This window comes from Dryobates pubescens, chromosome 8, assembly GCF_014839835.1.
Source record: "Dryobates pubescens isolate bDryPub1 chromosome 8, bDryPub1.pri, whole genome shotgun sequence".
NCBI lineage: Eukaryota > Metazoa > Chordata > Aves > Piciformes > Picidae > Dryobates > Dryobates pubescens.
Window position 1 is genome coordinate 29,631,499 of NC_071619.1, and position 24,312 is coordinate 29,655,810.

Genomic DNA, 24,312 nt, shown 5'->3' on the forward strand with positions numbered 1-24,312 from the left:
TGCAGCTTGAGACTGTGTCCTCTTGTTCTGGTGCTGGTTGCCTGGGAGAAGAGACCAACCCCAGCTGGCTACAACCTCCCTTCAGGTAGTTGTAGAGAGCAATAAGGTCTCCTCTGAGCTCAGCCTCTCTTCACAGGGCTGTGCTCCAAACCCCTCCCCAGCTTTGTTGCCCTTCTCTGGACTCATTCCAGAAACTCAACATCTTTCCTAAACTGAGTGGCCCAGAACTAGACACAGGACTCAAGGTGTGGCCTAACCAGTGCTGAGCACAGGGCACAATGACCTCCCTGCTCCTGCTGGCCACACTGTTCCTGATACATGCCAGGATGCCATTGGCCATCTTGGCCACCTGGGTACACTGCTGGCTGATGTGTAGCCTACTATCAACCAGTACCCCCAGGTCCCTTTCTGCAGAGTATGTAGATTTAAAAGAGAAGTAATTAGGTTGTGGTTAAGTGAGTATGAAGGGCAATAAAACACTTGTAATATATACTCTTTAATATATACTCTTTTTATTTTTAATGTTTTTTTAACATAGTCACATTCTTAAAGGAGGAAAGACATTTCAGGGGAAAGACAGCAATTGTTTTTTCAGTCTTTGTCTTTCAGAGCCTGTTTAAAAGTAGCTCACATTTAAGCATGTTGATGTACCTAGTTTATGTAATGTAATCCAAACTGTTTCTGTGTTCTACTGTCACATATGACATTTGGATGTGCACATATTCACTCACAATGAACATCATTATTTTTTTTTCAACATTCTAACTTAATTTTACTTCTGTTGTTCCAGTCACAGACAAGCAGCCAAAGCCTTCAGTTCCTCCTTTTGAAAAGTCCACCTACTATTCTTTCAGTGTAATGATGCAAATGCCTAATAAGAGGACTGAGTAGTGGAGGTTAACAAACTTTTCTGTAGTTAGGAGATATCTGAGCAGACCTTGCACCTTGCATGACTGATAGTTTGGTCAAAACCAGAATTTGCTATCCCAGCTGGCCTTCAGAGATGTGTTGGCTTCATCAAAGCATTGCCTGACTTCCCAGGCCAGTTTTCTGACCAGGCCTTCAGTTTCTTGTTTATCTTCTTTGCCTTTTAGTTTTATAAGCTGCATCTCCATGGTGTGAATATGCATGTATGGTGACGTTGTATAAGACCAACACAGTGTGATTTATTTCAGTTAATACTGGTGAGCAGGCCAGGCATGCCAAATCAGTTGCACTTCAGTAAGCCAAGCAATAAATTGCATAAGCAAATAACTAATTGAATTTGAAAGTAGTAAAACCAGCATAAAACCAACTCTATCTCAACAAAAAAGCAACAGATCTTTTTTCTGGCTAATATTGCCCTCAGAAACCAACACTAATATGAGAGAAATGGGCTCCAATTGGCTTCCTCTTCCTTCTTCTCCTTCCACTTTACTTTTCCCAGTTATCCACTTCCCCTAACTGCCCACCAATAGTCCAAAAAATACATTTGCCATTTGTCTAGACCACTTGATCATGTCAAGATTCCTAACAATTTGTTCTCTTTATCCTGTAAGTCAGTTGCATTTTTTTCAGACCTGCTTATATATTTTTTTTTTTCATTTAAAGAAGAGCTGTTTTATTTTGAAGAAAAACATTTCTTTAGCGATCTTGTAAAAGCATAGAAACTCTAAAGGTGGTATTCATCAAATACTAACCTTCTTCCAGGCATTTAAAAGAGGTGAGCTAGAGAAGAAATAGGTCATAAATTTTGCCTTGATTTTTTTGTTTTGAAAACACTACTGTCTTCAGATAAATCTGGCATTAAGTGTACAAGAGCTGGTTGGTATAAAAAGTGACTTGCACTTGTAAAGTAGGTGAAAGAAATTCATAGTCGATAGATGCTGAGCTGATAGGATTAATGAAATGTTATTCCATTTTTGCTGGATACAGCCATTATTGCAGCAGGCAAGTCTCTCTGTTGCTGCAAATATTTCATAGTATAAACTGTAAAGTTAAGTCAGTTCAATGTGTTAAGTTGGGGGAAAAATACTTACTTTTTATTATCCATTGTTATTTTGGCATATTATTCATCTCTGTAATTCTCTGCTGTGTCATTGTAATAAGCATTTTGTCATGTTATTCAAGTTTTCTCCATTAAAATGAAAAGCTGGTTATCTGTAGTGAATAAAAATATGAATCTTGACTTAATTTTACCTTTTTATTCTTATTACAGAAGCTGCAAAGAATCAATCCTCCTTACTGTTGTTCAACCTTACCCTGTAAGTATTGTCAGTTTTTTCTGAATTAGTTTCCTAGCAACATAGCAGCTTCCCCCCCCCCCCCCCCCCCCCCCAAATATTCTGTTTCTCTACCTTATCTGTGCAATACAAAGAAATAAGTGAGATAAGGGCTGTGTCTCTTAAAGGTGCTGTCTAAGACGGCATTACTGTGTCCTGCACTGAAAGACTGCATTAGCAAGTTAAATAATAATAGTATCTTTAAACTCATAGGTGGAGCAGGACACTGAGTTCTGCTTCAGTTTCTGATTTGTGGCAGCCCCTGTTTTTTCTCTTGATTCTGCCTCAGTCTCACAGAGTTACACTCTTGTGTTAAACCGACTGTACCTTACAAAAGGGAAAGCTCTGTCTGCATCTCCAGTGCTGGGTGTGTGGAGCTGAGAGACAGATAGGCGATTGCTTGAGGCTGACTTGAAGGGACTGGGGTAAACTGCAGCCCACCTTGGAGCTAGCTGATGCAATGTTTATTTTCACCTTGCTCAGTGATTTGTGGGAGTGGGTTCACAGCATGTCAGCTCAAACTCATCTCCCATGATAAAGGAGAGAAGCCAAGCCAGGGGAGGAAGTACATCTCTCTCATTCCATACAGCCATACACAGCGGTGCATTCCTTGCAGGCTGCTGAGAGGCATAAGCCATGCATTGAGGGTTGATATCAGATTCAACAGGTCCATTCAGTTCCCTACTGGCTAGCCTCATGCACAGCACTTTTCATTCATAGGGGCTAGTTGCATGCTTTTCACCCGAGAATGAGAGATGAGATGGATTTAACACCAAAATGTGAAAACAAGTTTGTCTGATGAAGCTGCCACAATACACATCTTGCAAATGCAAGCTGGGCAGTGCTGTGTGGCTTCATACTACTTATTAGCTTCTGGAGCTAGTTTAGAGGTGTACACATAGTTGTGCTGGTCCAGTAGTACCCTTTCTAGAAGTCAGCAACTAAATTGTGGGGGGAAAGCATGTATTCCACAGCAGAACCAGGCAGGGGCTGCCACACTGCATTAAGAGCACTGTCAGGAAGATAAGGTGGGATCTGGTTGACATCAGCCACCTTGAATGAAAATACAGATCTGATCTGACTAAAGAAGCCTAACTGCCTTTAAAGCCTGCTGGATTACATCCAGTTGTTTTGATCACATGGAATATAAATAATATAGGGAAGAAGAAATTTTTACCTGCTTGCCTTTTTTTGATGCAGGTTGCCTTAATTTCATCTGTTAGTAGACTTTGCTCTTTTCTTTAAATGTCAGGTGAAGAAAGGGCATGTGCTTTAGTGCAGGTATGCACAGCCCTTACGAGTGAACAGTAAAGTATTACGTGTCTGTGGGATGTTGTGGCTTGTTATCACCATGCTGCTGGTATGAGAGCAAGCCCCTATGTACTCTACAAATGAACTATGCATTCTGTGTTCAATGGGAGGCCCTTAAAGCACAAGTGTGGCCCTCACCTGGAAAAGAAGGAACATCATAACCTGGTACTTCTTGAAGTCCCTGAGCTAGGAATGGCGCTGAAACATTTTGCTGTCCCGTCAGCCATTTGGGCTGATGCACCCATCTTAAACACATACTTGCACTGCTCTCCTCTGGCCTATCTGTCAGAGTCCCCCATGTCTACCTCAGCAGACAAAGCAAGTGTTTTAAGGGGTGGTGGACAGTTTGTCTCATATAGGTAAGATTGCCTCCCCAAACATGTCCACACAGCACTCAGATGATGTAATTGATGTATTCATATCAATTCTGGCTTTAATTGACCTATCTTCATCCCCAAATTGGGATGCTTCAGTGGCATGTGCTTAGTTGGGAGAGCCTCAACTGCAAGACCTTTCACCCTGCAGATCTCCTCTGGTTTGTGCACTCGTACTATACCTCCCTCCCTATCTAGACCAGGGTCTTGCTGATCATTGCATCCTTCCCTAATCACTTTCTAGCCCTAACTTTCAAGTTTTCATACAGTGTAAACAAGAGTTTGCACAGGGAGAGGGAGCAGTTGGGATGCTGCCAGTATGTGCATTCCATTATGACCACTCAGGCAATGCAGGGTCCCTCAGTTTATACAAACCCTGGGCTGTGAAGTCTCCTGGGGCCTCTTAAATTGCATTAAACAGATCATCTATGCCCTCATACTGCCACAACATTACTGGCACTGCCAGTGGTGCCTGAGCCTCGTAGGTGACATCACCCTCAGTTCTGCCATTCTGGATGTTGCTGCACTCCAGCTATGTACCTGCTCTGCTCTTCTGTGCAGGGAGTTCTTTGACAAAAATATTTTGTCTTACAGTTTGGAAGCAATACTTACATCATCAAAAATGATCACGCACATATGTTTTCCTCTTTTCTTTAATTTTGCCTCCTCCATTTTTCCTTTTACTATGTTGCCAATAAAACTGGAAAGATGGAGTAGAAACCAGACAAAGGAAAAGTAAGAGCTTTTAAATAAAGATTGATCTTCTTCCCTATTCTTGGCAGAAATACACCCTTACAAACATTTAATTGATCTCTCTTCTTGATGGTGAATGTTTTTCTTTCTGTCATTGCATGAAAAAGAAAACAATCTGCCAAGATGGATTACAAGAGTGCTGTTTCTTTTTATTTGCACTATTCAGAGTGTGTTTTGGTTTCATGCTTTCAAGTCACCATCCTTTATGACTGCAGGTCAAAGTAGACGTAACCTAGATTTATAGTCCTCTGTAGTTCACTTAGTCCTTTTTGAAAACTTGTGGATCATTTTTGCTTAACTGCATTCAGTTTTGTTTAATGCTTAAACTCATTAACATTTCATTCTAATTATGACGAGCCAAAGCATTAGGCTTTTTCTTTCCATCAATCTATAAATCTCTGCAGGGTTCATATCACCACTGCTGATAAAGAGGTCGCTGAACAGTGAAGCAGTTCAAAGTTTGGATTTATGAAAGAGAGGCATTAGCTTATAATTATGACCACTTTGTTCTGTAAATGGACTATTACTCTGTTGCTTTATCAAGTTTTAAGCATTACTCAAATCAAATAATTTGCCTGTTTTGGTATCTGCTCAGTTTTTATGTGTAGAGATCATCTGATAGGTTGCTTTTATGATTAATCTCTTAAACTCCTTGGACACAGTCCAAACCCAGCTGAGGTCTGTGGCAGTTTTGTGGTACGTAAGTTCTGCAGCAGGAAAAGGATAAGATCTTTTTCTGCTTTGAAAGAGATGCTTCTTTTTGTGACACAGTTATTTGTCTGAGACACGATGCTTGCAGAAAAGCTACAATAAATTACACTTATTTATGGATCATAATGATTGTGGCAGCAATCTTTTTAGGAGTCTCACAATATTTTTCATGCTGCTTTGCCCTCTGGAATCATGTAACAGCAACAAATACCACAGCTAGACTTGTGGTTGTAAAGAAGGATATAAAAAGAAACATGTTTGTCACAAATACTTCATAATCTAAAGTGAAAAAGACAACCAAGGTGTAGCTTTAGAACTCATCTGGAAGTCAGAGGTGAGCATTTTGTACAAGATGACTTTTGACTGCTTGAAGCTGTGAAATTTCTGTAGAAATTATGGCTTTTTTTTAATTATTCAAATGTGTACATTTTTTCACACTTGCCCTGAGGTTCTTTTCCACTGTATAACCTCCACATCAGCTTTTTAGTGTGGTCAATTCCATACGTAGATTTAATCCTTCACAGGAGAGAATCATAGATAGTGTGGTTAATGATAAACTTGCCATCACTGCATTGCCTCCTGGAAGTGCTGCCTGGTCCACAGCCACTGTCCAATCACTCTTCACTGTTTGAAACAGCCTTATACTAGTACTGCATATCCTTTCTTCTTCCACCTGCACCACTTGTCCTGGCATTTCTTCCTGGAGGCCTCTTCTTAAGCTATATGGGTTTTTCTGGAGGGTAGTTGTACAAGGTACACAATCTGTCCAGCAGTGTAGACTGTGAGCAAATCAATGTGAATTTCCATGTTAAATGTTTCAGCAAAGTGGAAAAGAGCCCCTCCACCCTTCGCACTGTCCACCATTTACTCCTTGCAGTTCTTTACCCACTCCTCTCCCAGCTGCCATTAGGTCACCTTTCAGTCTTCATTAGCTGTTCCTGCCATCTCAGGTACATTATCACTCATACAGTCCTTCAGTTGTTCATTTTAGCCTAAATTTATACAAGGCCAAGATTTCTTCCATTCCCAAAGGTCCTCATCCTTGCAGAGTTGCAGGACTGAAAGTAGTCCAGCATGACTGACTTTTTTGTACTTTTCTGCTCTTGATAAGAGCAGTCACCTGTCTGTGATGGGCAATCCATGAATGTAAATGGCTGAACTTTGGAGAGGCAGACTCCTAAAAGACCAGTGGTAGAGATTTTATGAAGGAGTTCCACATATAATAAACACAGCAATAGATGGCCCAGGCCCATCTAGACAGGAGGGGAGTTGCAGTGTCTGCACGTTCCACAAAGTCTGAAGCTGACCTGTGGTTTCACTCATGGGTTTTGGGACAGTCACAGTAAACTAGGCTGTTGTTTGCTAGAATAGAATAGAATAGAATAGACCAGGTTGGAAGAGACCTTCAAGATCGTCGCATCCAACCTATCAACCAGTCCAACCCACCTAATCAACTAACCCATGGCACCAAGCACCCCATCAAGCCTCCTTCTGAACTCCTCCAATGATGGTGACTCCACCACCTCCTCTGGCACCCCATTCCAATGGGAAATCACTCTCTCTGTATAGAACTTCTTCCTAACATCCAGCCTAAAATGAAATCCAGCCTTTAGATGAAATAGATTGCATTTTCTCAGTGCCACCTTATAGATTCATGTTACACATGTACAGGATTAATGATCATTCTGTGATTACCACCTACAAATAGTAAAATATAAGTAGTGTAAATAGTAAAATATAATTGTCTATGATAGATCACCAGTTTTTAGGATGCAACCTAAATCTGACTGCAGTTTCAACAACTAAATTTGTGCCAAGAGTTTAACAAAAAAAAACACCAAACTCATAGTGATGATCTGTCAGTGCCCTGTGGTTATAACAAATTACTGCCTGGTAAAACTTCACAACATTATTGCTTCTGTGTCCCTACCTGCTCATCTACAACGCTCTTGTGAGCTAATGCAGTTGCCTCAGCCACGCTCACAGCTATGAATGGCAGTATTTAGTTTACCTGTGGGTATTATGTACTGTTCTACTTAATAAATTTAATTCTTCCTTTTACTCCTGTTTTATTTGCTTGCTAAATTTTGTCTCATAAAATTGCCTTTAGGGATGAATGAAAAAGTCAACACATTTTCGCGGTCATGCAATTCTTCCTTATTTCAGGGCAAACATAATATTTCATATAAAACTAATGACTAATTTTAAGCAATAGACTTAAAATTCATTGCATGCATACACTTTGTGGCTATTTAAAACTCGGATTTCTGTCAGGTGTCTTTTTGGCCTGCTCTGTCACAGAGTGATTTTTCTTTTCACCTTGTGGCCTGTCGCATACTTCTGCCTTGTTTTGTTTCTTTATGGCAGCTCAGCACTACACTGTCCTCTTCTAAATGTGAAATCCTCATTTTTCTTGAGCATATGTGAAGGTTTTGTTGTTGCAGCACCTCTACTGGCAAGAGCACTCAGAGGGGCTTTTGCAGCAAATAAACACCATTTCACTTGGAGTCTCCCCCAAATTAAAGTTTCCCTGCAAAAGCAGGCAGAGTACAGCACAGTCTTTATTTAATTGAAAAACAATTCCTCTCAAAATGTAGGATATTGTTTCTGAGATCTGTCAAAAAAAAAAATGACCTTCTGTAATTCTGTGTCAAAAATGGAATCTAATTTTGAAGAATCCAGAAAATGAGGAGACAAAAAACCCCAAACATTTTCCAGAAGGTCTCTTTTGTTATAGCAGACTGTCATGCTTTGACCCTGCTGATGGGATGCCCATTGATTGCAATCCCTAGTAAGCAGGGTTCAAAGGAGGGTCTCAGTCCTCACTATCATTTCCTCCAAGCAAATCCCTATGTAGTGCTGCTTCTCTCTTGTTAGCAGTTTCTCCAGGTAGTGTTGAAATGACCAGCTGAATTTTTCCTGAATGCCATGTAAGCAGGTAAAAATTATTTCATGTGACCTTTTAACAGGAAGCAGTGCTTTGGTCATGCAGTTTGTGGGGGTTTGAAGCATTTGGACCCCTTGGTAGAACTTGTCTTCTCATTTTGCAGAAGTCTCTCTAATGAAGCTGTTTTTATCTGTGACAATGCAAGCACTTTACTTGCAGTGATAAATGTTCTGCCTCAGTGTAAACGCCTCCTGCTTAACGTCATTAACTGAGGATAATGGCTTCCATTTGGCTGAAAGAGTATCAGAAACAAATGAACCTGGCACTCTAAGAATCATTAATTGATAGCATTCTTCGCCTACAAATCTGATGACATTAAAATGGAATAGAGCAGCACATCATCTTGGTGAGAGTTTGTTAGATCAGCAAGTTTCAATGATCAAGCCCAACTGTTTTCCTAGGTATTTGCCACACTCTTTTGAAAGTTTCCTTCTCAGAGAAAATATTGAGTGTGAAGTTGATGCAGGGGTAGAAATAAAGAGAATGTGCTACTAAATACTAAAGGTGTGCTATTACTCAGCCCTTTAACCAGCAGAGGACATTCCCCCAAAGACCTGGCACAGCTGTTGTAGTTTTTCTTACACCCTTGGTTCATAGTTTAAAGTTTTTTAGAAAGCAGTCTCCTTCCAGGCTTACCCTATGCATTTGGCACGGGGCCAGAGTGCTGACCACGTTGCCACAGCAGAAGTGGGAAGGGAAGGAAGCCCTCTGTTTTATGGCAGACCATGGCATGCTCCCCTGGCTGTGTGATGAGTATGTTAAACACCACATCCTGGAGGGGTTCTTGAGAACTCACATATGTTCAGATCTTTCACTTGTGCTAGACTCCCCTTTCACATTTCAGCAATAATGTTATTTAAGTGTTTATGCCCACACTGCAAGTGACTTTTGAGGCTGCAGAAAGAAAAAGAGAGAGGTTGTAGAGAACGACAGAGCCGCATAGCGGTTTGCCAGATTTGTTGTATGGGAATAACCTTGCCAGAATCCGGAAGAAAATTTGGCAGCCTGCCTGTAAAGAGAGGCCAGACTAGTGACTCATCTGCAGTAAGAGCAAACAACTGTAAAAAGCCTTTTCCAGCAAGATGAAAAAGTGAAAGCCACTCTTTTCCCCTTGCTCTTGCAAGGGAGAGCCAGTAGCCTACTCCTACAGCGGTGATGCCCAGTATCAGTTGCAGGTACCTGTCCATTACTTGGGTGTGATATAGATCATAGCCCATTTACACACTGCAGAAAGGGACTATGTGGATAGGAGAGAAGTTAAAAAAGAGAAGTGTGGAATTATTACATTAGTCTTAGTATTATTGTATATTGGTGTTTCTAGGAATTCATCTCTAGAGTACAATATGTGAGCATACATCATCAGCATTTCCAGGTTGTCCCTTCTTACTGCAGATGTGTTTTGAGTCCCCTGCCCTGAGACATTAACTTTTTATCTATTATTTATCTATTTTTGTCTATATTTATCTATTTTCATCTATATTTATCTATCTTTATCTATTATTTATCTATTCTATTTTACTTCTTTTCCACAACCATTTCTCATCTTCTGGGGGATCTTCTGCATTTTTTCAGCACTGGCTTTGAAAGCTGAGCTTGGTTTGATCATGGGGTTGAATTTTCTGTCATGTAGTGTTACTGAGTAAAAAGGTGTGTGGTCATAGCTGCTAGAGAAGAGGTAAGAAAGAATGAACTGTAAACGTGAAGAGGCATTCATTTTTATTTCTTGGTTCTGTTTTGTGCTCCAGGAATTATCGGATCGCTCTGATATTTCCTGGGAGAATATGGCATCTTTCATTCCTTGTTCACTGGTTGATACTGACCCTATGGTAACAGCTTTTTCGATGTGATAATAAATCAGTGGCATACAGAAATGAGACAGAGACTTCTTCCTGGTAGTTACTAGAAACAAGGCTTCTGCATTAAAAGAAAATAACTTCTTTAGGTAGTTTCAGCAAGGATCAGAGATAACGAGAGCATGTGGCCTTGGGCTGCTCCGTTACATCTGCAGATTGTTAGTTGAGTCACAATTTGAGTGATGGTGACAAAACTTTCCGTGTTTGCAAGGACTGCTGTCGTGCCATGTTGCTGCTAGGAAATGATTCCAGGATCATCACTACTGGTGCTTGTGATAATTTCTCACAGGCAAACCAACACAAGTTAGTCTTTTCAGTACCCAGAATTAGTAAGCCTGCTTCTCAGGAGTGAGAGTAAGATTCTGAGAATCTCAGTTCACATTTTACTGAAACAAATGGCCCAAAACCTGACCCAAAGGAGCCCAGTGATTGTCAGCCAAAGCCAGAATTTCTTCCACTGCCCATTGTCCTGGTTATGGAGTTAGGCAATGCCAGAAGCACTGTTTGAAAACTGATCTAAAAATAGACCTACCTAGCTTCTGATGCTGAAAATGGCAGTTCTGTTGACTGTGAATATTTCATTTGTTAATAAAAATTAGTTGTTAGTCAAACTCCTCAAATGGACAAATTATTCTTTTTTCTGAGGACTGAACACTTGATCATAGGTCAATCCACTGAAATGGGGTAGGTAAAAGCCAATTAGATCCCAGAAGAAAATGAGGTAGACTTCTAATCCAGGAAGTCTCACAAAGTGCCTGATTTTTGAAGGCAAGCCTTGCACAGTGTGTGTGTAGGGGATACACGTAAGGAAAGCCTGCTGGCCTGCAGGTGCATTTTGGTGGTTCCAAACCTGTGCTTTGAAGTAGACCAATGCAGAGAGATGCCACTGCACATGGAGAGCTTTCAGATACCTTTTTGGCAAAAGCAGGGTGTATATCTGTGTCTAGTGGATCACAGATTATGCAACAATTTTCCATTCAGTGTTTGAAGGAAGGGTCACTGACTGGTCACTGGTCAGGGTCTGTTCCTGCAAACAAGTTTAACTGACAGCAGTCGTTGTGGAAGTACTACAAGGAATTTGTTTGTACACCAAGAGCTCTTCTCATCACTCCAGTATGACAGTGGGATACCCTTGAGTATCTGTAGTATGCACCTCTGATCCTTTATATGTGTGTGTGTGTGTATTATCTCAGGAAGCATTATAGTTTGACTGTAGCTCCATTCTTCTGTGAATGGTATGCACAGAGTTGCTGTACACATGGAGGCCCCAGTGTGTGACAAATGGGGAATAACTGAGAAAGGAAAGACATGTTTTAACTTGAAATTGTGTGATATATCTTGTCATCGTTTTTCCTTCCAGTCTCCTAAATCAGCTTTTATTAGTGCTGCAAAAAAGGCAAGATTGAAGTCCAACCCAGTTAAGGTGCGCTTCTCAGAAGAAGTAATTATCAATGGCCAGGTATCGGTGAGTATTCAACTACTTAACCTCAGGAAGGACTGAGCATTTAACCCAAAGGTACGCCTCGAGGGTGGAAAGTGAGGGATTTACATGCTAGGAGCAACCATGGTAGGCTTGCAAAGGGAAGCGTTTTTCTGTTCCTAAAGTTTTCAGAGGATTTGGGTTTCAAGTCAGTTAGGCCTATAACAGTGTGAAATATTTGTCCTTTCTTCAAATAAAATTAAAAGGCCAGTGAGTGCATTGTGTGGCTGCAGCACATTTATGTCCCTTTTTATACTCTTGATAATGCTTGTTCTTTTTTTTTACATTCCCCCCCAAAAGATTTTGTAGTAGAAAACCCCAATCAGCTCAAGAGAAGTAACACGTCAGGAAAGCAGATTAGCATTACCTTACAGACCTCTTTAAAATTTATCTGCTTGAACTTGTTGTTTCCAGCCCTCAGGCAAAGTCAGCCTCCCTTTGAGAGGCACTGAACTCCTCCTTAAATATGAACTCCAGGCTCATTTTCATAATTTACCAGGACATCATTCTACAGTGATGTCTTTATCCAACTCTCTTCCAAACATAAATTGCTACTGCATTTTGTCACAAGCAATTTCTGTCCTTAAAATAAGCCAACCAGCCCAAGCTTTGTTTCCCTTCCTTTTTCCTGTTTATTTTACTATACTTGTTATGAATTGTCACAATTAAATAGCAATATTGCATGTTGCTCTTCCTAAATGATGACAGACGTTAGCATTTAATATCCAGCTATAAAGGGAATGTAAAACATCTTGATTGTAATCCTTACTAATGAATCTGCACTTCCCATTTTGAGGAATGAAGACACTAAATAACTCACTATATTCAGAGACACATCTGTACATCTGTTCTGCTGAAAATGTTTCAATAGAGGCAGCATTTTCTGTCATAGAGAAGGTATTTAGGGAAGGAAAATACTCCAACCCAGGCATAAAAAACCCCTAGTTATATTATTTTCAGGAAAGAGACCTGCAGAGTGCAGTGGTAATGAGCATGGCTAGACACTGGCAGGGCATTGCTAGTTCGGCTTTCAGTCTGAGCCAACACACTCCCTTTAACTTGTTGCCTTTCCATCTGAATGATATCCTTCTTTATAGACTATTCAGATTTCCCTTGTTATATGTTGTAATCTGATTCACTAATTTACTTGGCAGGAAACAGTTAAGGACAACTCACTTCTTTTCATGCCAAATGTTCTGAAAGTGTATCTTGAAAATGGACAAACCAAATCCTTCCGTTTTGACTGCAGCACATCAATAAAGGTAGGTTAGATATATTTTGATATGCAGTGCCAAGAATGCTAGTTAACTTTTCAAGACCTTCAGTAATTATAATTTGCTTGCTTTAAGAACAAAATTACTGATGTGTTCAGTTTGGGCTGGACTCAGACTTCAGAAATAATGAGATTTTGGTCTATTTTCCTCCTGCTCAACATGCATTGTATTGTCAATGAAGAAGAAATGGAAGGGATGTTTGTAACGTGCCTGGAGCACAATTAAAATTGCATGATCTTATCATTTTGATATGCTTCCAAATTCTAGCATGATTTGTCAGCAAAAATTGGGAACTAAGAAGATCAAGATGTTGTTGGTTGCTAATTAAATATCATCTAACTTGTCATCCAGTGAACTTGGGATGGGATATTGTAGGGTTATGCTGGTGATAATTGCTTGTCTCAGTGTAGTGCCCTCTATGCATTCCATTGCATATTTGACATAAAGAAATAAAGAGATGAAGCCCTGGCACGCAGCTGAGGCTGCTAGTGAATGTCTCTGACAGTGTTCCATGTAGGTTGCTGAACCAGAGGCATTGTCGACGTCTGTGAGTGCCAGGCAGCACGACTAGCACTATTCAGCATGCTGCCAGTCTCTCAAGTGTTTTTGTTTGGGGAGGTAGTTTTAATGCAGATTAGTTACCAAATCTACTTCACTGCATACTTGGGATGCTGAGACAAGAGAGGTGCATGGGTGAGAATGATCAGTGAAGACTGGAGATACAATTTTCAGCTGCACTACCAGCTTATTCTGGTTTTCAGGGATTGTAAAGCTATGCCTGTTTGAAGAAAGACTGGCTTTGTGCTCACTGTGATTCAGCAGTATGCTCAAGCAGAACAGCAAGGAGAGGGATTTGCTATGGTAAATGAGAAAGTTTACACCACTTTGAAGGCACAACAGATACTGGTCACACCTGAAAATGAGCTTCATTATCTGTTTGTAGTTCATGTATATACCTTAGGCTTAAGTTGAATGCAGATAATGGATAGATGTTTCCACTCTACAGGCATGGGATACTGAATTCTGTCAGTCCATTTTTTGATTGGTGGGCTCAGTGACCTAGCTGTAATGATTCATAGACTCATAAAATACCAGGTTGGAACAGACCTCAAAGATCATCTAATCCAACCTTTTAGGGTAAGAATAGAGTTTAAATGAGATGGCTCAGCACCCTGTCAAGCTGGGCCTTCAAACTGTCTAATGTAGGGGAATTCACCACCTCCCTTGGGTGCTTATTCCAATGTCCAATAGTTTGAATGGTGAAAAAAAAGCTTTCTGTCATCCAGTCTGAATCCCCCCAGCAGCAGCTTGTACCTGTGATGTTGTAAGCCTGCTTTGACCTTACTTGTTGATAGGAACAATTTCCTTTCAGTGAATTCACACAATTATGTATTCTGTATATATGTAAAAGACATCATTGTACACAGCTATACATTGCATATTCTTGCATGTATGTGTGCATATTCCTCATTGCAGATGGGTGGGTGTGGATTACTGCTTCTTTTCTTAAACTGAGGAGAAGCAGACATGCCCCAGTTTGCTCAAGGCAAATGCAGACTTTTTGAGCCCTGAGCAGTCCAGTAACTCCCCAGTTAACAATGAGGGTGCAATCAGTGCCTTACCTGCAGCCCTTGTTCTCATTATTGCTGGGAGGTAGCACCTGAGCTGACTCTTAAGTTATTGGATGAGAGGATAGCCTAGCAACAAATTTAGTTCAGTAATTCAGTGTCTGTGTGCCTTAGCATCATATTTGAAAAGGTTTGAGACAGCAAGCAGAAAATAGTGCCATTATTTCACCTTCTTAAAACATTACTTTTAATATTGTGTCTCTTCATGTTACTCTTATGCCCCTTGTCTTTGGGTGTACTTTAGGAGTATAAATAAAAGTAGATTCAACCTGTAAGCAATAAATTCCCCATTAGTCAGAAGAGTACATTATTTACTTCCATTATTTAGAGTGGATGCTCGCAATCCATTAATGCTGTCTTATATTCTTTACAATGTATAGAGTTGTCCTCATCCTCCTACATACATTTTTCATCCTTCCACCAATTTGGTGTTGATTTTCCATAAACATACTGTAATTGATCAATTAATCTTCCTAAATTATGTCAAAACACTTGGATTGCAGTTCATGATGATTTTAGTAATTCTTATCCATCTGGATGCTCACATATATCTAAACATCTTTTGGATGGATAGACATGTTTTAATCTTTTCAACAACATAATGTGAAGCTATTTTTAAATGATAGGTTGCTATATGTTTTTCCTGCTACATTCCCCAAAGCAAGATACCTTGCTAGAGGATGATAACACTCTGCATATATTTACAAAGTGTTATTTTACAAACTATTGTTCTCCAATGGGTTATCCTTAGACATGATCCAATGTGACCAAACCCCCACTAATTAAACTCACTGAAAATGGGGTTTATACTCTAAATAGACATGGTCCCTGAATTTAGAGCTCTTATTCTGCACAGGGATTATCATAGTTGACTTTTCTGTCAGCATTAAAAAATGAAGAAGTGGACTTTGGAAAACCATCCTTGCCATAAGAACACAACAAAAGGCCATTTATTAAATTTGTTGTTGTTGTTGTTTGTTAAATTTGTTGGTTTGGACTCCTGATGGAGAGGTTTTATTTCCTGGGAGAGGGGGAGATGATTTAAGGGCCACGCTAGTATAATTTGCACGTGAAGCTGCACTGAAAGGTGGTCATTCACAGCAATCCCTACTATACACTTTTCACATGCACATCTGATACCGTCCCAGGGATGCCTGAACACAAAGGTGCTGATTTTTCAGCAGGTGAACATATCTGGTGTCCTGTACATTTGTGCAGAGCAGGCATTCAACATCTGGGCTTCCACCCTGTGCCGGGCACAGGCAGGGTGCACAGCGGTGAAGAACCTGGTCCCAAGCACTTCATTAATTTAAGCATATTTTATGCATCCTTTGTTAATTAGGATGTCATCTTAACACTCCAAGAAAAGCTTTCCATCAAGTGTATTGAACACTTTTCTTTGATGCTGGAGCAGAGAGTTGAAGGATCTGGAACGAAACTCCTTTTGCTACATGAACAGGAGACTCTAACTCAGGTTTGTGCAATGAGATGTGAAAACATATTCATGAAATGGGTTAATCAGTAAAACTATCCATCTTTTTCATTACTCAAGTGACTTAACTGCAAGATTTATAGTTTGATACAGCCTATCATATTGCAGTGGTATTTGTATGTGGCTGCAGGAATCAGATTCTCACAGAAAACAATTATTTTTTTCTATTGTATAGGCATCCTATTTCATTGCTTGGGCCAATAAAAGCTCAGACAGAAAGCTAAAAATTATTTCTCAAGCCTTTTTCATATCATACGTGGCCCAGCTAGTAAACATTCTCAACCCCTGTGAAATCCATCGTAGCAATTTTGAGAACCACAGGCCACTCAAATGCCTTTAAAAACCTTATTTTGATCTTTGGCTCCTATCTGATTATACAGATCCATATCTGGGTCACAGGGAATAATGCTCTTTCCAGTGAAGCCAAGTTTGGCTTTTATATGTGGCAATGCCATCTTAGTGATGATTAATTGTGACCCAGAAAGTGCTGGTGTGATTTGCTTCTGTAGATCAGGGAGGTGAGACTAGAGAGAAAGTCGTTTCACAGTTCCCAGCAAAGGACTCTGGTTTTAGCCAGAATTCCCCTGATCTTCTAACTAGAGTCTGTGTAACGCTATGAAGGAGCTTACTTTACCAGGTAACATTTTATCATTTTCTAACCTTTAAGCACTTGACTTTGCCATGTTAACATTCTTTTCTTGTGGGTGTAAGCTACCCGGTGATTGCATAATACTCAGAAGTACTCAAAACTGACTCTTCTGGCTTAGCTGTCTGTCTCTGAAGTAATTGGTAAAATTTTCAGTGAAATCAGAAGGATTGGAGGAAACCAGCACAGTGAGCTTCTGAAAATCCCATCCAGAGCTTTGGTTTCTATTTCAGTTTGCCGTTAGAATGTTGCTCCATTACAATGTTTCATCCAGTTCTCATTACCTGTGTGGTGGTGCCCTGTGAATATACCCAGATTACAGTGTTACATGCTTTTACTGACCAACACACAAAGCATTCTTTTTGCTTTATTTTTTTAATGCATTGTGAGAGATTTGTGTGGGTCAGAAGTCATGGGGTAGAACTCCTAACCCAGAATACCCCAGGAAAAATACATTTCTCACAAACTGCCTGATGGATTAAAACAAGCAAGAGAAAGGAAGAATAAAAGCTTCTAAACTGCGGTTCACTTATGTTCTCAGGCTAAGAAATAGAATGTGGCATTTCCACTAAAACAGTCGAGCTCTTCTTGTTTATGAGTAGTTTGGTCCTGCTGGAGCACAACTCAGTTTGTATTTCACTTGGATGGTTTTCATTAAGATCTGTTTTCTCTGTCCTTTCACTCTGGTTTTGAATGAATGAGCTTTGATGCTTTGAGGATGGGTTGCATTGTGCAGTCATGCCTATAGGAGTCCAAAAATCTTTCCACAAGATTATATAGTTGATGTTCTCATGGGAAGAATTTAATAAGGAGCCCGTGACAAAGCTCATTGTTGGCTAGAATTGCTTTTCATGCTACCACATGGCTCTGGAGCAGGTTCATGTTGCCGAAGACTACAGACCACATTGCTTGACCAAGCTCTGATGTGATTGTTGCACTGTCTTAGGTGACCCAGCGGCCAAGCTCACATAAGATGAGATGTCTTTTCAGAATTAGCTTTGTCCCAAAGGATCCCATTGATCTTTTAAGAAGAGATCCAGTTGCTTTTGAATATCTGTATGTACAGGTAAGTGGAAATATGGCCATTGTAAAAGAGAACAAAAAGGTAGTTCCACTCAGAGTATTTATAGATTTATATCTTCACATAGAAAATGATGGCTGCAATAAGTCCTGGGGTTTATTTCTGCTGCATAAAGACAATGAATACATGTGGGGAATGTGCAAATTTTCCTCATCCACATCCCCTTCCTTCATAAGTCTCTCCAAACGGTAATGCTTTGACAGCTTTCCAAAATATATTTGGCTTCAGAAAAAAAAGTGAAGCTGAAGTAATTCCTAGTATTTATTTCTGGTACTGTAATATCAGACAGAAATGATGTCTGAGAAGGAACTTCCAGTGAAATGGGTGAGAAAACTGACGTACAAGCAATGTCGTTCTCCTGGGTATCTCACCAGGTAGAATCCTGCTATTGTGAGTCCAGCTATCCTCTTGGCAGCCTTTGTGAAAGGGGATTACTGTTCTCCCTGGGAAGATTGAAGAGTACATAGATCAAAATGCCTTCTGCTCTCTGGCAGAAGTCCTTGTGTTCTCTAGAAGTGTCCATATCCTACTGAGCATCAGACACCTCTGAAAGCAACATACTACCTTCAGTGTGGTCCTGCTGGGGAGTTTAGGGCTACCCTTCACACAATGTGTATATATACACATAAAATTAAACATTAATGCTTTTTTTTTTAAAGATAATCAATAATTTTTAGTGCAGGATTTTTGAACTTGATACTCCCTCTACTGGTTCTTTGGCAGAGCTGTAACGACGTGGTTCAGGAAAGATTTGGACCAGAACTGAAATATGACATTGCCCTGCGGCTGGCTGCATTACAAATGTATATTGCAACTGTGACCACCAAGCAAACTCAGAAAATCTCTCTCAAATACATAGAGTAAGTTGAGAATGCAGTGTGTTCTTTACAAGGGAAGCATTAGCAGTAATCCATAGATTCCTTAGGGTTGTTCCTTTAATATGCCTATATGTGTGCACCAATTTGGGGTTCATTCTCTTTTTTTGCTGCAATTTATTCAAGTGTGTTAAACAGGGAGACTTTTTGGTCCATTTACCTTTTGGTCATCTGTTTAGACACGTGAAATAGCCTATAAATGTAATTAAGATTAGCATTCTTGTTTTCAGTTATTTAATGGTCAACTCTAAGTTCATATGGTCTGAGTCTTAAGGTTTTAGTAGAAATGTGGGTGATCTTTTGATGCAGAAGACTGCAGGGTCGTGGGCTCCATATGTAAGATTTCCTAAACAGACATTGTAACCCAGCAGGCACCTATTTTGTGTGGGAAAACATGCATGTGTATCTACAAAGAAAAAGAGAATGTCAAGATGCAGCTGTGTGTGCATTTGTTTGGAGTCTAAAACAACTACACAGCCCAAAATGCATTTTGTGGTTGCACACTGGAAATGCCACTCTTGCATGCTCAAGAGTTTGTCAGCCTTACTGAAATACCATGTTGTATTGTGTCCTATTCATGAATCAGCAGAAATAATTACTTCCAAGTGGAAAAGTAAGCCTTTTGTCAAAATGGGTGCTTCAAGGGGGAAAAAAAGGAAATTCAGTAAAATTGGGGGGGGGGGGGAAGAGGTTGTTTTTGAGGGGAAAAAGTCCACTATATATAAGTGAGAAAGACAACAGCTGGGTGGTTTGCATGTTCTTAAACAAAAAAGGAAAAGAAACTGAAATTTGGCATTATGTTGTTGAGTCTACTGCAGTTTTAATTCTCTGATGGTACTTACCTGTGTTTGAAAAACGCAGCATTGACTTTGAACATGAAACATTTAGCTTTCTTTTCCAAATGGCACAGTGGAAGATGTGGGATAGAAGAGAGATTATGTAACATTTTAAAGCATCTTTTTTCTGTAAGTAATACATAGTTTGAATACAGAAACTAACGTGTTATTGAAAAGCTCTGGACTTGTTCAACTCTCCTGTTTTCAGGTGTTCCTTCAGTTGGCATCGCAGTCACCAATGTTTAGATAAATAATCATCACAGCAATGTGAAATTAAATATATGCCTTTCATTGCAGAAAAGAATGGGGATTAGAGACTTTTCTTCCATCTGCTGTGCTGCAAAGCATGAAAGAAAAGAACATTAAGAAAGCACTTTCACACCTTGTCAAAGCAAATCAAAACCTAGTTCCTCCGGGTAAAAAGGTATTACATTTGCATCTTAATGAAATATGCATTTTAAAGAATAGAAAGGGTGGCCTGCATGGGAAACATTAAAATTAATCCTTTGGAGAAACACCTAGCCATTATATTTTCAGAGATTTAACTTTTGGTGCTCGGTACAACATAGCCAAGAACAATTAAAAATAATTAATTATACCCCGACTAAACTATCTCCTTATCTTGAGAATGGCAGCAAACTGCTCATTAATACTTCATGTGAGTTCAAGATTTCTTTTTTATTATTATTAATTTAGTACTTCCTATTAATGGCAGACTTGTTGGGAAAGTTACTGTTCTTTGATGCTTTCATCTGAAGCAGGTTATCCTACGGGCCTGGCACGAATGCTGTTTTTCAGTGTTGTTTTCCATTTTGCTGTAGAAACAAGATTGAAATGGATAGGATAGGATAGGATAGGATAGGATAGGATAGGATAGGGTAGGGTAGGGTAGGGTAGGGTAGGGTAGAGTAGAGTAGAGTAGAGTAGAATAGAATAGAATAGAATAGAATAGAATAGAATAGAATAGAATAGAATAGAATAGAATAGAATAGAATAGAATAGAATTAACCAGGTTGGAAAAGACCTTTGAGATCATCAAGTCCAACCTATCACTCAACACCATCTAATCAACTAACCCATGGCACCAAGCACCCCATCCAGTCTCTTCTTAAACACCTCCAGTGATGGTGACTCCACCACCTCCCTGGGCAGCACATTCCAATGGCCAATCTCTCTTTCTGTGAAGAACTTCTTCCTAACATCCAGCCTAAACCTCCCCTGGCAGAGCTTGAGACTGTGTCCTCAGATATTGGTTCTTACAGTAAATGACCCTTCTTGCTGTTGTAAAATGCTTTTCTTAGCACTAAATTTCAGCTCAGGTGGGAAAAAACATGTAGAAGACAATGTTGCTGAGGAATGCATGCAGCTAAGGCTGGCTTTAGACACCGTAATGAGGGTTTTTTATGCATGTCATCTATTCTCTCTTTGTAGTCAATGGAGAGAAATAGCACTTACAGATAGGAAATTCATCCCATCCCACATTAGGAACCCAAAATAGGTCAGATGACTTGTGTCCTAGAAATGCCTATTTCTCCCCATGGACTATAAAAAGAACCTGAGTGACTACTTGAAACATAAAATGAGCTGCATCCTGCTTCACGACACTTTGTTTCTGATCAGAAGACAAGACCCCAAACACCACCATGGTGCCTGAGCTAAGGGTCATTATGGTCAGCAGAAATCCTGCTTGGAGGTTTCAGATCACATCATGACTGTGAACGCAGCAGTATGTGTTTTGGTTTGTGATGCTCAGGAAGAAAAGGCCACCTTTTTGACAAGACAAGCCTGCTGCTGCACATCTCCTATACTGTGAAGCTAAAGCTAAATAATGCCAATTGATTATTGTTTATCCTGGTAGTGTAAATTTGAGGGTGTTTTGGAAGCCACTGCTGCTGCAGGCCTTGCAGGTGATGACAGTAGCATTACAGTATCAGTTCTTGGGGGAAGATGGGTTACAACAGTCCCTTCCTGGAGCAAGCAGACTTCATTGGTTTCACTTCATTCTTTTCAATTTGAGCTTTGGACATACATTGAGTGCCCACCTGCTTTTTTATCAGGTAGGTCTCAGAAACAAAGCATCTGAGCTCATGGTCACCTTTTACCTGTTTTGGAGTCTTCTCTCCCTTTGCATGAAGGGAAGCCTGTCCTTGTCAGAAGTCTCCTGGTTTTAATAATCCCTGTGTGTTTCTCCACCAACTGAACACCCAGTGAAGGGAAGAGGAAAACATTAACTAGTTGCTGATTTCCAAATCATTTTGCTCTTTGGTGTCTAGAAAAAGCTTAGGATAGAGGCTCTTAAATTTCTGTTCAAGATCAAAAAAGTCTTTAAATTAGGAATCAAGTGGCTGAACTGAGAATAACAATTGACAAGAGTTTGTTTTATCTTACCGTTCAAGAGTCCAGATACAGGGATTCACACCAGGGAGGTCTAAGCTTTGGGTCCAGACTGTTAAGGTGAAATGAAATGTTTCTTGTTGCCATTCAGCTTTGTACAATATTTCCAAGTTGTTTCTTTTTAAGTAGTTCATTTAAGTTCGAGGAGACAAAAAATAGGAGATAAGTTATGACCTGGGCATGATAAGATCATATGGCTGTACTGTATTTAGCTTTCAGATTTATTCCCTGCTAACTATAGTAGAAGAGATTTGTTTTTAAAAACCAGGAAATGTAGTAATGGAGTGGAATAATACACCATATGCCACCAGTACCTAGCAAAATGTAATACACATAGCTGACAAAAGCACTTTGTTCTCTTGCTCTGTATAGGTACACAAACGTTTAAGAACTGATGGTGATTATGAATGGGAAGTTGCTGTCTGGCCTTGAAATCCCTCGATGCACAGATGTTTAATCTGAATAGTTTAACATTTTCCTTTCATTGGAGCAGTTACAATGTTCTTGCAGTGCTCTGCTGCACCCATACACAAGTCCTCACTGTGTTTTAACTTAACAAGCAAGGTCTTAAATTAAGAATGAATCTGCTTCTCCATAGCTGAAACTCAAGTATCTAATGATTTAGTTTCAGGCCCTGAAAAGTTTTCACTGCAGTCTGTTCTCCTTAGACTACACAAATACATTTTCTTTCTGAATTGGAAAATGTATTGATTTCCACCACTGCCCTGTTTCTCCTTCCCCAGCTATCTGCTCTGCAAGCCAAGGTGCATTATCTGAAGTTCCTCAGTGACCTACGATTATACGGAGGGCGTGTTTTCAAGGCAACGCTAGTGGTAAGATTTCCCTTGGAACAGTCTCTCTGTTCTCCTGATTTATTATTCTTTTTTAATCCACATGCCTTCTTGCAAAAGCTGGGCCATACCATTTCCTTTACAAGTTTAGGCACTACACTTCAAAAATAATTGTTGATTGAACCTTTGTAACTTTTATATATTAAAAACCAGCATTCCTGTGAAAAGCAGACTCTTACTGGAGATTTGGATATAGGCAACAACTGTCTGGCAAAAAGCACCATCCAAAGAACTACGGAATGAGGAAATTACTGGTCTGGAAAGCTCTGAATGGCAAAGATTCTCTTTAGAAAAATCCATCCATCCATCTGTTTATCTATCCCAGTACCCATCTGAAAACCAGTGTATAGTCAGTACCCAGCAGCAGACTCCTTTACTTTTTGGTTTTAATCATGAATCGAATATGCTCTTGTATAGTCTATCTTCTTAGAGAGAAACAGCATCATTTTTAGTGTAGAAATGCCATGCAAAGGTAACATCACCAAAATGATAAAGAGTGGCAATTTCTGACACTATCCAGCACTTACCATTTTTAACTTTTTTTCACTTTTGCTTTCTTTTCCTCTTCTGCTAAAGCAGGGAGAAAAGCGTTCAGAAGTGACTCTGTTAGTAGGGCCGCGGTATGGGATCAGCCACGTGATAAACACCAAAACAAACTTGGTGGCTCTCCTGGCAGACTTCAGCCACGTGAACAGGATTGAGATGTTTACAGAAGATGAAAGCAACGTTAGAGTTGAGCTGCATGTCTTAGATGTAAAAGTAAGTTTGTTGATGATGATATTCATAATAACATCTTGAAATAGTGGGTTTGGGTTTGTTTAGTATTTGACCAAGCTATACTGTTTGGAACATGTTCATGTCAATGCTGTTCTGCGGGTGCATTATTACCTCTTTTGTGTACTAGACTGGGGCTTTGCAGCACTTGTATTCTGTTTTGACTTTTCTCTGACCCCAAGAAACTTGCTTTCTTGTTGTCTTCCTTGATTGAGAAGAGGTGATGGTGAAATTTGCCTGTTTTGCAGCTCATTGATGGACTAGAAGCTCCTTCTAGTGTAAGAGAAAATATTATTACCATTAGAGGGAATCACCAGCTACATCAGACCAGTGTCCCCTGTAATCCATTGTCTTATCCTCAAAGGTCACTGCAACTAACCCCACAGTGCTGAAAAATGGAATAAACTATAAAAATCCAAGGTTTTTCTTTCTTTGCCCTAGTAGTTCCAATTCAGTGCTTTACCCTGCATAACATATTCACAGATGCTCTTCATCTACCTATAGTCATTTAATTTCTCTTAAATCCCACTTAACACTAACACTTTGTGTCTGTGGCATCTAGTGCCAATGAGTAGAGTTCTGAATATTATATTGTCCTGGTTCCTCTTGGTGTGGTTTCTGGTTGGCTTTGAAGTGAAAGGCTTCATGTATTGCCTAAAGCATTCATCAGAGTTTGAAGGAAGAGTCACTACAAACCATAAGTGATAAGATGGGCTGGCTATGTGTCCTGGTGAGGTCTTCATTTTTATTTCCTCCCTAGGAGTCATAGAA

At 39.9% G+C, this 24,312-nt stretch overlaps 1 protein-coding gene across 4 annotated transcripts in view; it reads left to right on the plus strand.

The window, feature by feature from the left end:
- Positions 1 to 24,312, plus strand: part of FRMPD4 (FERM and PDZ domain containing 4) — a 350,428-nt gene that overhangs the window by 319,048 nt on the left and 7,068 nt on the right. For 3 of the 4 annotated variants that reach the window (XM_054163756.1, XM_054163754.1, XM_054163757.1), the window contains exons 5-13: positions 2,198 to 2,243; positions 11,571 to 11,675; positions 12,845 to 12,952; positions 15,935 to 16,066; positions 17,677 to 17,796; positions 18,535 to 18,671; positions 19,820 to 19,946; positions 22,660 to 22,749; positions 23,344 to 23,526. In XM_054163756.1, the coding sequence (XP_054019731.1) occupies positions 2,198 to 2,243; positions 11,571 to 11,675; positions 12,845 to 12,952; positions 15,935 to 16,066; positions 17,677 to 17,796; positions 18,535 to 18,671; positions 19,820 to 19,946; positions 22,660 to 22,749; positions 23,344 to 23,526 (1,048 nt within the window). The remainder of the gene's footprint in view (positions 1 to 2,197; positions 2,244 to 11,570; positions 11,676 to 12,844; positions 12,953 to 15,934; positions 16,067 to 17,676; positions 17,797 to 18,534; positions 18,672 to 19,819; positions 19,947 to 22,659; positions 22,750 to 23,343; positions 23,527 to 24,312) is intronic. The other variant, XM_054163755.1, reaches the window with a different exon arrangement.